We start from the raw sequence: 16,906 nt of genomic DNA on the forward strand, positions 1-16,906 counted from the left end.
ATTGATCTTTGGTGTGAAAAACTCCCTCTTGATTACAGGAGCACAAGTACTAAAATTCATCAAAATTTTTTGTTAATACATGTAATACATGTAACTGTTATAGGCATATATATCCATTATCCAGGGTATTGCAAAACAAGATGAGTCAGGAAGCTATCAAAAAGGAGAAGGTAAAGAACAGCTATACTTGTAGTAGAATATTAGTCTATAATACTGATATAGCAAAACACCAATGACACTTAAAATTGTGTTTGTTGAGCACAAGTCTTTATTCACTGCAGACATACAAAATCAGAACACATACACATGTACCAGTTGTCAAACAATTACATGGTAATGCACAGTCGTCAAATTTAGACAACACTTCATTTCAATATTTTGAATTTCTGAATAGAATTTAATTTCAACTTATAAATGGAGCATGAATGATCATTACAGAACTACTGCACGGGACAAAGTATTTGTTTGACTCTATGTACTACTGAAAGTCATCTTCCTTTGTTTCCCAGTTTTAACCTGTAAAACATTACACAGGCTCTCTTAGAAATCACTGGCATAAGTTGTGTTAAGATGAAATAACTTCTAAATTTTCATGATTGTGTTTGATTTATGAATGTATATAATTCTGATATGTTCCCCATCGAGTTATTCATTCCTGTACTTGATTCCTTTCAATATAGTCCAAAATAAAATCTGTGAGACTGTTAATTTTTACAGCACTATCATAATCATATTATGTTCTGGAAAAATAGATTTCTAGTACTAGGTTTCCCGCACTGCAGCAAGCTTCTGTGCCAAGTCCAGTACAGTCTGGTACCGGATGCACTTTTCCTTCCACTCTGTGGGGATGCCATCCAGCCCACCCTGATGGGAACATGGAAAAAATGTTACAATCATTTTCTAGAACACATTTCAAACAAAACTTCAAAAGACCGGAAAATCCTTGTAGTATTGACTAACCTTTCTTCACTCTATAAAGTCCTGTTTAGTTCTGACATGATTCTTCTTGAAAACAAGTATCTCTTTTGAAACAAATGCTAACATATTAGACACATAAATTTCATGCAGTAAAAAAGATTCTAATATTTATTACAGGTGTAATGATAAAATAATTACATTGTAGACAAAAAGAATATGAAATTCAGCACAACTATAAAAAGACAACATTCAAATCCTCCAATTTTACAGACTCACCAAAGCCCCAAAGCAAGCTCCGACAAATCCAGCTCGGCTGGCATTGTCTCCCCCTGCTAAGATAGTTGCCCGCACTGCAGACACATAGTCTGTGTGGGTGAGAACACAGTGGAGAGCTGCCTGGAACTGCTTGGGCAAGGCTGGGATAAAACATCATGGAACAACAGTTATATGTTGGGTCCACATTCAATTATACTCTTTAAAATAAAAGCACAATGATGTTTTGAAGTTTCAATAAATCAAGCGAGGGTGTACAACAGAATAAGAATTAGACAAATTTGTAGGAAACATATACTGCAGTTTAAAGCTACTTTTTTTGGATGCACAAGAAACATCAGGATTTAATTGTAAAAAGCAAATCCAAGTTCCTCTAAAAGATTTCACTGACTAAACTATCTTTGATGAATCTATCTACCATTTTAAAACCAAAATAAAATGGAGAAACATATTATAAAAGCTTCTCTCACCACAGCTACTTCCAAAGACCTTGTTGACGACTTCCCTGTGTGGTTTTCCCAGTGGTTTTTGTTCCTGAACTTCCCTGATTTGTTTTAACACAGTCTCATCCTGACCAGTGATGCCCGGACCCTTCTGCTTTCCTAGCTCCTCCATCAAGGCTTCTACAACTCCCTCCTGCTTTCCATTCAAAATGAAAGCTTCTAGTATCCTATACAAATAGATAACAATATTGTGAATGCAATGAAGAAAAAAAAAACTACAGTGGTTTGGACATGTATCTAGAACAAAGGTCACCCTAGCTCATACCACATTGCAAGGAAGCGGAGGGTGTACGACCTAGCGGGTCCCTGCCAGAAATGGACCAGAGACTTGTGAGAAAGAATGGTCAGGACAACCCATAAGCCAGCTGGCAAGACTGGCAGAGGATCGCTGGGGGTGGAGAAATCTTGTTGAAAGTTATATTGCCCCAACGGCTGACACCGGACAGCTATGGGACTAGTGAGGTGGTGAGTTGGTAAGGTGAATGCAAGAATGCAGGTAAACATGATAATGAAGAATACAGACTAGAAGAGAATAATTTTTGCATCCCCAACCTGGCATTTGCAAGAGCAGCAGACAGTGCAACCTGGTGGTTCTGAGTGACTCTCACTGCAGCCTCTACTTTTGCCAGCATGTCAGGCTGTCCTGCATACAGCGCAACCAGAGGGGCAACCTTGGCAGCACCGTCAGCTTGTGTGTCTGTGTCTGACCCTAGAAAGTATCAAAAGACAAGAAGTGTCTTTTAATTTACAATTTTTTTGCATTATTTGTGGAAAACCTCAAATATTCCTAGCCTGGGTACCATTCTCAATCTTTTATGCTTGTCACCATTGGGCTTGCTCATGACACAACATTGGCTAACCAATAAGATAACCTTGTTGTGGTTCTGTTTAAGAGAAACTGATCATGAGGATGAGAGAGGTGCGGATGGATGGGTTTATGGAAAAAGGAGTCCAGTCCAATTGGCGGAAAAAGCAGTCCAGTCCGATTTTGGTTTCTACGAAATTTTACGAAAGACCATAGGCACAATTTTTTCTTGTGTGTGTACTTCTGTTGTTGCTGATGACGCAGCACTGACTGCACACGTGGAGCAGGAACTACAACAGTTGATCAACCAGTTCGCTCATGCCTGCAAGGAGTTTGCCATGATTGTCAGCATCAAGAAAACTGTCGTCATGGGGCAGGATGTTCCAAGGCCACCTGCTATCACCATAGACGCAGAGGTTCTCGAGGTGACAGACCACTTCACCTACCTCGGATCAACTGTCACCCAAAACCTGTCTCTTGACAAGGAACTTGATAGGCGGATAGCCAGAGCTGCTGGTATCATGACCAAACTTGGAAAGAGAGTTTGGAACAACCACCTCTTGACCCTAAAAACAAAACTCCAAGTTTATCGCTCATGCATTCTCAGCACACTGCTGTACGGCAGCGAGTCTTGGACGACCTATGCCAGGCAAGAAAACCGACTCGAAAGCTTCCACTTGCGCTGCTTGAGGCGTATCCTTGGAATCTCCTGGAGGGATAAGGTACCTAACACCATTGTCTTGGAGCGTTCTGGCTCTCTGAGCTTGCATCTCCTCCTCTGCCAACGTCGCTTACGATGGCTGGGTCATGTTCACAGAATGAAGGATGGGCGTATCCCAAAGGACATCCTGTATGGCGAGCTTGCCTCAGGAAGACGTCCTATAGGTCGCCCAGCACTTCGCTTCAGGGACGTTTGCAAACGTGATATGAAATGCACTGACATCGACCCAACCAGCTGGGAACAGCTCGCGGCTGACCGCAGTGGCTGGCGACACGCAGTCAAGGTTGGCATAGTGAGAGGACAGGCAAAACGCTGCGAGCAGCTGGAGACTAAGCGCCAGAAGCGTAGAGAGAAACAAAACACACAGAATGTCTCAACTTTCCTGTGTCCCAACTGCGGTCGGGACTGTCACGCCAAGATAGGTCTGATAAGCCACTCCAGACGCTGCACACAACGGAAGGACATCTAGAGTGCTACCATCATCTCACGAGATGGAAGGATGCCTACTATGTGTACTTCTAGTTTCTATGGGTACTTCGCATTTCTATGAGTACTTAGAGTTTCTATGGGTACTTAGAGTTTCTATGACTATTTAGAGTTTGTATGGGAACTTGAATTAGCATATATGACTCACTATATGCCACTTTAACCCGTAATTCAGGCAGTCTTGGGTGAGGAATAGCGGACAACTGATTTACACCTCTTGGGACCACCGAAAAGTAGTTTCTATACATACAGGTCACCTATCCACAATAAACAAAAGTTAATTATTAAGGGATTCTTTCTTACAATTGTACTTCCGGTACTTACATGCTTGTCGGTGTAATGCAAAGTCTGCCATACGTGGTTTTAGCAGGGGCCGGCTGGATGTTGGGCAGCTGGCAACCATAAAGCGATTTAATCAGGCTACTTGCAAGCAGGATCGGCCCTGGAAATCTCGTCAGTTGACCGCTTCATCTTTTGACTGATTATTGTTGTATGTAAGTAATAATCCGGAGGCATGATGATGATGATATGTAAGTTACAAACTGTAAGTTCCCATGTAAACTCTAAGTAGTCATAGAAACTCTAAGTTCCCATACAAACTCTAAGTACTCATAGAAACTCGAAGTACTCATAGAAACTTGAAGTACTCATAGAAACTCGAAGTACCCATAGAAACTAGAAGTACACACCCAAGAAATTGTGCCTATGGTCTTTCGTAAAATTTCGTAGAAACCACCGGACTGCTTTTTCCACCCCAAAATCGGACTGGACAGCTTTTTCCGCCAATCGGACTGGACTCCTTTTTCCATAAACCCGGTGCGGATTGGGTACTTCCTTGTAAGATTTTGTGATACTTCCCTGTCCTTGGTGCTGAAAAACTGTTATCTACACTACAGGTTTCCACTGTGAGAGACTCAGTGTGAACAACTTGTAAACTGGCAAGGATGGCTAATGAAATTACTCAAAGATTTTCTCATAGGAATAAACAACATCATCTATGGCCAAATAATTCCTCATAAAATGTTTCTCAATCCCCACCTGTGTTTTCCTTCTTGGCCTCCATGCTAGCCAGGAAGGCTTTGATGCTACCATTCCTCCAGGGCCCTTTGATGGGACGTGTCTTTTGATCACCTAAAAGTGGTTATAAAAAAACAGTTAATTGTGCATGCCACACACACAAAATTGTAGTCAGTAACACAGCAGGAATTGCATTTCAATAACAAATTCTCTTCTTCATCTTCAGAATATCCTGAGGGTAAAACGGATGCTGACGACAACGTATACCAAATCAAGAGAGAAGATAAAAAGAGATGCATACATCTGCCTCTGAGAAAGTAATGGAACGGAAATGTAGGTGGTTACAAAAGAAAGTTAAAGGAGTACTAACCTCCAGAAGGAGGTGCTATATTTCGACAGGCATTTATTTTTGGAATTGAAAAATGCATATTATTTTACAGTATACAATTAAATGCCCATTTTACGCGCAAGTCTTAAAACGCATCGAATCCAGGACAAACTCTTCAAATACCCTCAAAACTATCCCAGAATACACCACGCTACCCCATTAGTGTCTATGTTTTAAACAAAAAGTTACGTTACAGACCTCATTTCGGGGGCGATAAGAAAAATTCGTACCGTTTTGTGTTCTTTGGTATTTTACCAACCATTGCCCTTCTTGGTGTCCTTATCGCCCCTCATTTATGCGGCTATTATTGACGATGAAAAAAACGGCGTAATCTAGTTATCCTTTCCAAAAGTGGCGTAATCTAATTATCTGTTCAAGTGATACTTACATGCAAATAAGTTGAGAAAATCAAAACACGCAGGATGAAACTGGCTCCCACTGTATTCGACATCCTGATATTATAATATCCAAGCCACAGGTCAAGCAAAGTAAAGCAAGTAATTTCTCAATCATCAGCTTGTTAGTGTGCTTGTCTCCCATTTTCGCCGAAAAATGTTTATGTTGACCTGAAGTGTATGAGCATTGCGTAAGCCAGAGTTCCCGGATGTATCAATTGTGGTTCAGCATGGGGGAAAATGATATTAATATCACTTTACAAACATGCTCCGCTCAACTCGTACAAGCGAAATTATGTAAAAAGTCGGCTAGTTATGTATTCATTGCAGCATGATGTATCGGAAAATAGCACTTCCTTCTGGAGGTTAGTACTCCTTTAATTGCATATGCCACAAGGAGTGTGAGGAGTTGCCTTTCATTCAAAGCAGACATTACATTTCAATGACAAATTCTCTTCTTCATCTTCAGAACTTCCTGAGGGTAAAACGGATGCTGACGACAACATATACACCACATCAAAGGAGATACATCCTCTGAGAAGTACATCCTCCTCTAGTTGGTGTGTTTTGCCAAAGGGCACATCTTGTGCCAGCTACAACGATACAGATACACAAAGTAATGAATCAAAATTATTCTACGTCATAGTACACTTTTTGGAGCATTATTCACACCCAGTATTTAACTAGTACTAGTAGTAGATGCATGATTCATTTCACATTAAGAATTTATTTAGAATATCTTTCATGTATGATTCTATTCATATGTAAGAGAACTTTCATATAAAGAGAACTTTATTGCATGACAATTGCACATGGTACAATGTATGGCAAACTACATAAAGAGAAGAGAGTAACAACAATAAAATAAGTGTGTTGAATAAGACCTAATGTCAAATAAAACCTAACATATCTATATCATAATCATGTATGTGTGAGCAAGGAAATGATAAAAGCTTTAGAGTCACACCTGTGTCAAAAGCAGTGCCTGGTCCAAAGAACTTGTAAAACCTCTGCTGTAGGTCACTGACATCTAACCCTATGGATAACAAAATGTGCATTATAATTCAGGAATTCATGCAAGGAACAATGTTCTCACTGGGACTGAGATGATGAAAAAAAAATTGAGCTGGTCAGAAGTGTGATACATTTGTATTATAGAGGGGTCGTGTGGCGCAATGGCAGAATGCTTGACTCAGAACCAAGAGGTCCCGGGTTTGAGTACTGACATGCCACCAATCTCGTGCCCTTGGGAAAGGCACTTTACACGACTTTGCCCACTCAAGTGAAAATGAGTTTTGTCTTCCTGTATTTGTTCCTATCAGTGGGACATAACACCAGCAACAGCTGCCTGTATCCCACGTGTATTGTATTGTTACAATTTCAATAAATCAAGTCATTTGTATTAAATGTTATATGTTAACCAAAAATTTTGAGGAATATTCAGAGCTATTTCACATCGGATTTCTAAACCTTTGCACTGAGCCAGAGACTCCAGCAGGACAAATGTCTGGTCCCCGTATGCAGTGTTAGTGCCGGTGTCGGTGGTGTAGAAGGGGCAGGCAGACGGGGAGTGGAACTCTGGGTCCTTCCCTCCTACTGCAGCATCCAGCTTCTCCAGGTCATACACCCAGTGTAGACCTTGTGCTGGGGAGTATTGAAGAAATTTGTGGTTATTTCAATATTATTTTTAGTCTAAACATTCAGTATCAGAAAACCGGCAAACTGTTCAGATTTGATGTGACACTTCAGTGTTATGTTAAATAATTCTAGTATTATTATTCATTAGATATTTAATCTGGACAAGTATGCTACACAGAGCTTTAATCTGGACAAGTATGCTATACAGACTTGAGGATTTATTTTTAAACTGTTATACTATAGATAATTTTTCATTGGACACTTTTGATGGGTGTTTTCTTTAACAAGAGTTACAAGCAATTCAAATAAACGTGAAACACAACGGTAGAGCCAAGTAAAGAGTCTGAATAGTTTCTACGAAGAAAAACTGTCTGTAACAAGAAGTAAAAGCTACTCTAAAAGGCTGGACAACAAGCTGAGGCCCCTTCACCAGCGGCATCTGCTACCAGGGCCCCTACCACAGCGGCCACCGCACGGGCGGATACCTCCTGCGCTGGGCTCATCTCTGTGGCCATCCTATATCAAAAGTCTTAGACCTAATGGGATAGTTGCGCCAAGTATCTGGGAAGCAAACGAAGAATCTTGCAAGTCATGCAGCTCCGTGGGCAGAGGTAGGTTTGTTATTTAAGGGGTCAAAGGTCAGAGTTGGGTCAAAAGGTCAAACCAAAATGGCGGACTGCGAATAGCAGAAAAATTTAGAAGACGAGTAAACTTCAATTTTTGTACTTTTTCGCAATTTTTGTTCAGTTTTGTAGTCGGGGACTGAAAAAGGACATTCCAAAGGATCGTCATGGCGTTTGGTGCGCTGACGGAAGAAGAGCAAAGTCTGCAAAAGAAGTACGCATTGCTGCGGAAGAAGGTTTGTCTCTTTCTTTATAGACAGTATAGTCAAATCGATAACATATGACTTAACATTATGAGTAAAGTAGAGTAGAGTCTTCGGTCTGGTAGGGCTGCCGTCTATACCCGTCTTGGATATGAATCCCCAGTAAAGGATTTTTCCATGTTTACATATACATTTGTTTGAAGTGCCGATAATAGGTATTTTACATGTATTTATTTCTATATCTAACCATTGATGATGTGTTTACTTTTTGCCATGCTTATGCTAATTCACATTAATGTCAGTCACTGCCATGTATGAGCTGTTGAAGGATTAACATGTCTGTCGACTTCATGTACAGAAGAAAGCTTTAGCTGCAAAGCAGAAGGCAGAGGCACAGCAGCAAACTAGTGTGAAAAGAGGTAAATACATGTAACGTTATATCATTAACAGTTGATATTATATGTAACTTTTTGTTATATCATATTTATCTGTTTGACTGTCTAGAATTTTTCTCATTCCTCAACTATGAAACTAATATATATAAGAAAATGTAATAATTACAAATAACCATCTGCTGTTTCTGTTTGTTTGTTTGTTTGTTTGTAGCTGCTTCAGAAGACCAGAAGATAGAGGCTCCGGTCAATGCCGAGGAAGCCACAGAGAGAGCCAAGAAACTCATCAAAACTGGGGTATGACATTTTAAAGACTTAAGACTCCTTGACTATTATTAGTAAACTTTATACAGCAATGTCGTGGAGATACTGAAGGAGGTTTAATGGTTGTATTTACTGTTTCCTTTTCTTGTTACAGGCCATCAAGGTAAAAACTGAAAACAAAGACACAGGCTTCAAAAGGGTCAGGAAGATGAAGGTGAGATAAACAATGGAAAATGCCATTGTTGGTTTTCAATACCTAAATAATTTTGCAAGAATTATTACTATAGAGTTATTACTATAGAGCTGTTGCATTAAAAGCTCTGGAATCAACAAAGATACAGCCATTCAAACAGATCTTGTAATTGCTATGAAAAGATGTCACCGACACGAATCCAATTTTCTCGATGTTGTTCTCCTGTGGTTGTTCCAATGGACTGCATGAAAAACAGAGATGTTGTTTTTCTAGAGGTTATTTTTGGTTCTCTCTTCACCAATGTTGAATGTGCCCTGTCATTTATCCAATTGTTGCCTAGGAACTGGAGAAGCCCACAGAGAAGCCTGTACAGTTCCAGCCCTTCAGTGCTGCACACCCTGAGAGTGAGGATACAGCATCTGTGAGTGGCATTACTAATGAGCTGCATTGTTGATATGTGCCATAATATCCAAGCAGACGTAAGAGTCTGGCAGATCAAAATATTTTCTGACATTACCGCACTTTTCTGACAGCTGGGATTTTCTATCAGAACTCACAGAGACGTTTGTCTGTCAGAAAATCTCTTCAAATTCTGTGAACTGGTTGTTTCTATCTCTTTTTAGCATTATATATATATTGATGTACCTTTTTTCCACTATTTGTAGTTTATTACCTCAAAGGAAATGAAATCAATAGGGAGACTTTATCATCTCTGGGTTATATGGCTTTTTAAGAGATGGAATTTTACAAAGTTTTGTTTGTTTAATATACTACTTACGCAAATCGATATAATATCCTTTGGATGGAGAATTGTTCTGATCTGTTGTACATGTATTTTGAATTGCACAGGGAAGCAGCAGAGGTGTAAGGGGTCTTTATGACAGGTAAACATCACTCTCTGTGTTTAAAAGTGCATATTGTGATTTGGTATGTGTTGAGTCAAATTATATGATTACAATATCTATCAAAGTTTAAATATTCATTGATTGAGGAATATTCTTCAAATATGTAGGTTTAACTGATTGAAACAACAGCACATGATAATACATACATGCTTCTTTTATATAGGATGTTGTTTCACATTTAAGAGAAATAAAGATTTTTTACTTTCCTGTTTAATGTGATTTCACAGCTTTGTTCGGGGAGGTGACTTGAATGACAATGATTTTGAAAGAAGAGGTAAGTAACCACATACGCATAGACTAGGGACACTGTTTTTTGTGTTTTCAGTCAGAACTACAAATGCACGACACAATTTGACACTGTAAGGAAATTGCTGAATGCTATTGATTGTTTCTGAATGTAGAAATATGGCAGTCAAGGATGGAAAGAAGTTTTTAAACATCCAGTGCCCAAGTAGCCTGGCTGATGTCCATAAATTTAAAAAGGATGGGACCCAATATAAATGTGCATGGGGCAGTGTTATACAGGGACAAGGAATTGCAAGAGAGTTAGTCTCACTTTGGCTAACCAATAAGATAACCTTGTCCTTGGTTCTGATTGAGAGAGAGAGGTGCTGATTGGTTACCCATTGAAAGATTTCATGATACTTCCCTGTCCTTGGTTCTGATTGGTTACCCCCTGTAAGATTTCGTGATACTTCCCTGTCCTTGGTGCTGATTGGTTACCCACTGTAATATTTCATGATACTTCCCTGTCCTTGGTGCTGGACAACTGTTATGTACAGGTTTCCATTGTGAGTAGGATGGCTAGTGAATCATATTACATTTTGATGGGGTTTTTTTATGAGAATAAACGACATTATCTATTGATTGAAATGATTCCATTCCCAAAATGTTGCTGTTAATCATCAGCGTCGTCCAGTTTTGATGACAGAGACCGCCGGGAGCCGAGGAAAGGCAACACCCTGTATGTGCACGGCCACGGCATCACCGAGGACCTCCTGAAGAAAAGCTTCTCAAACTTTGGCAACATCATCAACATCAGCATGGAACTAGACAAGAAGTGAGCTCTTTTAAGGGTTGTTAAGTGGTTGACCTTCCATTTTGCTACCACATTATGGCGAGTTACATGTACCATCAAGCTACAGCATTAGAGTGCAAACATGTCTAACCCACGGGTTACAGGGAACAAAAGACGTTAAACCAGAAAGAGAGAGTGTTAAGAAGTTGGTATTGACCTTTAAGATTTGCGCATCACAATGATGGCAGCACTCTGACTTGCGTCATTTAATTTACACTGAGATCACTCAGCAACACTTTCAAATCTATTAAGGTATATTTAGGGGCACATTGTAGATGGGCCTGTCAATGCATTCATTGATTTTCTAGCTAGTTGAGTCACTCAAGACAGAAGAGAGTAGATAATCCATTGTGTTAAAAGCTTTGTGACAGAAGAGAATACATGTAGATAATACTTTGTGTTAAAAGCTTTGTGTATTTCCCCTCTTACAGCTGTGGTTTTGTTAGTTTTGAGAAGCAAGAGTCAGCAGATGAAGCCATCAATGAGGTAAGACCTTTACAACACATCTAAAAGTCCATAAAACATTCAAACACTTAAGTGAACAAAAGTTAAGTGCATACTGGTAAGGGCATAGTCATATCCACGTATGATTCACAAACTTTAAGAAAGCTAAGGGATCAATCACATACCTATCTATACCTGCCATCTACGTTACATCAAATAATCTAAGACTATCACTAAAGTTGATTTAGATACACTTGTAAGCCTTCAAACTGCAAATGATTATTCAGTGTTCATATAGACAGTTAAAAGTTAAAGTCCTCCCCACAACCATTAGTGCGGTCAAATATGATGGCGCCCATCTCCGTTTCTGTAGCCCTTGGGCCACACATCAGTGCAATCACTACAGCAGGGGGCTAGTCCGCTGGTAGTGGTGTGTGTTCAACTCCCATACTCTTTCTCAAATGCTGAGTGCTAAGCAGAGAAAACAGTATGTACCATTTTAAAAGTGTATGACTCGGCTGGGATCAAACTCATGACCAACCAAATGCAAGGCGAGCACTCTACCCGCATGCCAAATGTTTTTTTTTTAATTTCCTTGTGTTTCTTTCCCTCCCTGGCAGATGCATGGCACCATGGCGTCAGGAGTCTTGCTGAAGGTCATGCTGGCCAGAAGACAGCCTGTCATAGATGTGGGCAATACCAAGTCTCCATGGGGAGGGCTAGGTCAGCACTCTGGAGTTTCTCTCTCTCTCTCTCCATTATGCTGCCACTATTCCATTTCCTTTAGTTTCTATTGTCAGATCTGTTTTAGAGACACCTATAACTGCATTTTGATAGAAGAAAATATCATGGTTTCTATGGAAAATGTGAATGCCTATTTCATGTGTTTTTATATTAAATCTAAAGTACAGATTACAGTGGACAGAAAATTATAAACCAAACCTTGTAGAGATCTCTGAATAAATTAGCACCATTTCTGTGTTCTTAAGTAGCAACAACAAATGCACTTGTTGCCTGTACAACCTGTGCAATGACTGCTTTTTTCAACCAAGGCATTGTAAACCTCACGATAGAAATGGTATCACAATATTTTTTTCCTATTCACACATTGATATGTCTTGTTTTTATTTACAGTTATTACATGTTTTTTTATATATTTCATTTTCAGCATCTGGTCAACAGGGTCCCAAGGGTCTGAACCACAAAGACAGAAGAGCACAGGTTGTTTATGATGACATGGACTTCTGAGGTGCTTCAGCATGTACCTAACTCACTCCCTCCTGTAGCTACATGTACATGTATACCTGCCCAACTGATAGCCAATCAGCAGCAAGAGGTTGTGCCACAGACTACTTCAGCACATGGTTTTCTAGGCCTAAGGCATATTTCCTCCAATGTCAAGGATCCTGAGCTTGCAAGATGTTTTTTGAAGATAAAAGTTGAGCTAGACAGGAACACCATTGTAAAGATCTGGTAACCAAATGTCTTCACCTAAAGCACAAGTGTTTTCGTAGATAATATATCAGTTCTCACCAGTCCTGTGGTTTAGAATTACAGAGTAATCTACATGTATTTCATGTCCTATTGAAAGGTGTTTGTATGGCTTACTTACTAGTATTTCTCCCAGACATAAGGAGAAAGGTTCTGTGTTTTAATTGCCGATGTTTATATTCAAAGTCCATCTAACAGTGAATATGCTCACATGCCTACAGCATAAATGCAGACCTCCAACGTTGATGTTCAAGAAATCTTGTTTTTAGAGTATGTTCTGTGTCGCCAGACTACCAATCGCTACAACGACCTTGCTTAGCTGACCTTAGCAAGTGATGTGGCACATCACACCACTTAGCTCAGGCCTGATCCCATTTACGTACAGTGTGTATACTGCATATGTTATATAACGATTTCAACTGATAATAAATCATGGGAATTGCTATCATTGCCTGCTGAAGTCACTGGTTAAGTGTTCTTCTTCTTCAATCTACACGCGTAGCGACAGCAGTAGCGTATCAGCGTGTGTCAAATTGGACGTTGCGTCAAGAGAAACGCACGTCCCATTAAGGCCGCCCCCAGGTAAGATTCTGCGCATAATTGCTCACTGTTACTACGTACGCCGTCACATTTCGCCTTCGCCTACACCAGGTGTGCGTACCCGCAGATGTAGATCTGAAGCCGGCGCGATAAATCACACACCGAAACATGAGTTTTCTCAATAATTCCACCGTGACGAATTGCTCTCTCGAGATCGAGCCATCGCCGGAGACGCTGGCCTTGCCAGTGGAGCCGGGTGTGATCATCACCGAGGCCCTGCTGGCGATCCTAGGGAACGTGCTGGTGGTCCTGTCCTCCGGGTGGCGGCAGACGTTCCCCCCAGCCGGCCGACACTTCGTCTTCTCCATGGCGTGCTCCGACCTGCTGCTGGGGGTGTCGTTCGCCGTGTCCATAGCCCCTGCCGAAGCCGGGCGGTGGATCTACGCCGACTACTGGGCCAAAATCATCGCGACGGCAGAGTGCTCGTTTCACACACTCACAGCCATAGCCCTGGCCGGTATGTAACGTTATGTCTTTATGTGTCAGTATCGTATGTGTGGCCAGGCTTTCCAACAATCTAGCTAGCGACGTCTGGTAACATGTTAATCTACTTCAAATCCAACGTTGTTTTATCTATTTAAGAGGATTCAATGAGTTCACTGCTTCTTTCTCGTCAGTATCTCTCTGAGTTACTTCTTTAAATTTCTCCTCAAGTCAATATTTCTCCAGTTACCACGGGCTTTGGCACATTTGTCGTGCATGCGATCGCAAAGTGAAGTCATTCTAGATCTTGGAATGGCCGTATCATCGTGTATCATGAAGTCGTACAGATTCAGTTGTCTTGTTACGGAAACCCTGTAAATTAGATCCTTGCTGCCGGTTCAAGGTTCCAGGCACGGCGACCTTGAAAATCCTGCTATATCAAAGCCGTATGGGGAATGTGATCGCGCCGTGAGGATCAAGCAACCTTTGATCTAGAGTGGCTGTTCAGCCTCTAGGTGACCTATAGGAAATCTTACAATTTTAGAACCTGTAAATTTAGCTATTAATGGATCGGGATATTAGATAAATGGAATTGGTTTCAACTTTGATGTGTTGGAAAATATTTTCTTGATTCCATATGTTTTTTTTTTCTGATCCCCGTCCGTCTTTCCTTAAGACTTACTCCGTAAATGTCCATTCATTATTCATTTAATTTTTTTTGTCGACCAATCTAATCATCCTGGAACCATTGTGATCCAATTTTCTTTTTAAAGCTTATTTAAGACGTTTCAATTTTACTTTTTCTATACAGTAACTATACTATACTATATACTATACTATACTATACTATACTATACTATACTATACTATACTATACTATACTACACTATACTATACTATACTATACTATACTATACTAAACGTTTGATTGTTAGACGCATGGTTATTACTATAAAGTATGAAGTAGCTGGAAGCGGTGAGGGAATGGGCGAAATCTCCAAAGTGATTTCCTTAAGATTCACTTTGATTTTTTGAGTGCTAGCGTTTCTAGTATCTCCCTAATGAGTCGTTTGGCGTAAACCAACGCCATTGGTATTATTCTAAAATGTTAAAGGCAATGCTCTGGGAACGTAACAGCAATTGGGATGTTGTTCAATCCGCTGCTGAGATGAAAGGCGAAAGTATGTACAATTAACGTCTACATTGTAGAGTGCACGTGGAACCCTCGATGGACTCTTTGTACATTTATATATAGCTACGTTGTTACGATGAGACTATACATAGTATATTTAACATTGAACAGTGTTGCTGTCGTGCATACTGAACTGTTATAGCTATCACTGAGAACAAAAAATGTGATGTCGTTGAGCCATGGCTTAACGTTTTCAAAGCAAAATATTTGAGAAAGGCTATACCAACTCCGTCAATAGTGCCGCTTTAAAAGGCTAAGCATTTCAATTCGCATTCCAAATTCGCCCACTCAATTTCTTCCATCTCCACTCCACCTTTGTACACGTAACAGTAGGGATTGCAAGTGGGGATTCTTCGTTAATGTTGAGCATTTCAATTCGCAGTCACTTTCGTCTTTCCTTCTGTTAGCCTGTTATCCCTCTGTTCGGATAGGACTTAAACTCATATTCACGTCTTTTTACATTCGCCAAGGAAGCGTGTGTGGTTTTGTAGTGTGGTGTGTTTTGTGAACTACATGTTCAGGCGTAGTGAACAGCGATTTTTGTAAACTACAGGTGTGTCTTGGATTGAAACAAGATGCCATAGCTTTTTTTGAAGCGTTCAGTGCAGTTAGTGATATTTTTCTAAACCGAAAGTCGATTAAACTGTCGATGGCTGCACAATATACATCATGCAGCACTAAATTTCCTGGAAACCTTTGACAAATTGAAGCTCTGTCCATATCTTAACAGTTTACACGCCTGGATTTTTGTCCGAAAAACATCACGGAATGGGCAAAAATTTTTTCCGTCACGAGCAACAAAATTCCGTCAAATATGACGGTACGGACGCTGGCTATAACCCTGTAATACACGTATCAATTCCCTCGTTGCTTTGCCCGTTTCAGGCCTGAACCTCGACCGACACTACGTCCTGAGCAGTGGCTGTGGGCTCTCCGGGCGGAAGTCGAAGCTGTTCATGTTCGTCGCCTGGATCGGCGTCCTGTCCTGGTACACCTTCGCCGCCGTGTACGGCGTGCCAGTGGAGTACGACCCGCTCATCGCACGGCCCGTCTTCGACCTCAACACGTTCGTATGGTTTAGTGTTGTCTCCTTTGTCCTGTTCTTCACCGCCGGTACCGCCGCGCTCTTTTGTGTCATCCTCGTCCTCAAAGCGCTGTGCGGCCACCAAGACGCGCCGCCTGCACAGCCCAGCGTGTTCCACATCAACCTGGCGCCCGTCGCTCCCCCGGTCCCTGCCGCGCCGCAGCCAGCCCAGAACGGCGGCGACGAGGCCCTCGACAGAAGGTACGCCAAGGTGGTGCTGCTGTTGACCATCGGCCAGCTCCTCCTGTACCTGCCCTACTCCTGTGCGCTCCTGCTCCGCGAGTTCACGGACGTCCCCGTCCCCCCGGCCTTCACCTTCTGGTCGTACTGGGTGACGTGCTTCAACACGTGCCTGGACGTGGTGGTGTACAGCTTCCTGCAGCAGTCCTTCCGCAACGCCCTGTCGGACATCGCCGTGTCGGTCATCTGCGGCGTCTACAACGTGTGCTGCAGAAAGAACCGCGTGGAACCTGGCGCAGATGTGGGCACAGACCTGAACAGCCTGTAAACCTGTAACTAATGCTTGGGTCACAATTGGAAAAACGGGGTCCCACCGGGTAGTTCATGGGCTGTTTGTTTGTCTGTTTTGTTTGTTTGTTTGTTTGTTTGATTGATTGATTTGACTTTCGGGCGTGGCTGCTGCCGGGCTCTCTTCAATTTTTTTTTCAAAACGGGGGTAAAAATCACAAAATACACCGTAACAAAAATACACCGTTACCTACTCGCGATAGTTCCGACAGTTCCCCTCCCAGTACGTACCAACAGTTTCGACATCATTGATCAGCTGTAAAGAACGAAAATTTTCCAACTGCCCGCCGGTGCACCCCAGAAACAGGTAGTTCTAGACTGCCAGTGTGAAGAAATCTTGAT

At 41.3% G+C, this 16,906-nt stretch overlaps 2 protein-coding genes across 2 annotated transcripts; one reads left to right on the forward strand and one right to left on the reverse strand.

The window, feature by feature from the left end:
• Nucleotides 1-251: 251 nt before the first annotated feature.
• LOC109484559 (crystallin J1A-like) lies at nucleotides 252-7,748 on the reverse strand. Its single transcript, XM_019787879.1, has 8 exons — nucleotides 7,575-7,748; nucleotides 6,977-7,150; nucleotides 6,474-6,542; nucleotides 4,745-4,837; nucleotides 2,247-2,403; nucleotides 1,662-1,861; nucleotides 1,195-1,334; nucleotides 252-864 (listed from the first exon to the last, which is right to left on the reverse strand). Exons 1-8 carry the CDS (start codon nucleotides 7,657-7,659, stop codon nucleotides 763-765), a joined length of 1,020 nt encoding a protein of 339 aa, XP_019643438.1. The 5' UTR covers nucleotides 7,660-7,748; the 3' UTR covers nucleotides 252-762.
• Nucleotides 7,749-7,801: 53 nt separating this feature from the next.
• LOC109484368 (trace amine-associated receptor 7h-like) lies at nucleotides 7,802-16,544 on the forward strand. Its single transcript, XM_019787619.1, has 7 exons — nucleotides 7,802-8,003; nucleotides 8,329-8,389; nucleotides 8,577-8,659; nucleotides 8,781-8,840; nucleotides 9,160-9,240; nucleotides 13,497-13,794; nucleotides 15,838-16,544. The coding sequence occupies exons 1-7, from the start codon at nucleotides 7,935-7,937 to the stop codon at nucleotides 16,542-16,544; spliced, it is 1,359 nt and encodes a 452-aa protein (XP_019643178.1). The 5' UTR covers nucleotides 7,802-7,934.
• The last annotated feature ends 362 nt before the right edge of the window (nucleotides 16,545-16,906 follow it).

The sequence above is a fragment of the Branchiostoma belcheri genome, unplaced genomic scaffold, assembly GCF_001625305.1.
Source record: "Branchiostoma belcheri isolate BF01 breed outbred unplaced genomic scaffold, Haploidv18h27 scaffold7, whole genome shotgun sequence".
Lineage (NCBI taxonomy): Eukaryota > Metazoa > Chordata > Leptocardii > Amphioxiformes > Branchiostomatidae > Branchiostoma > Branchiostoma belcheri.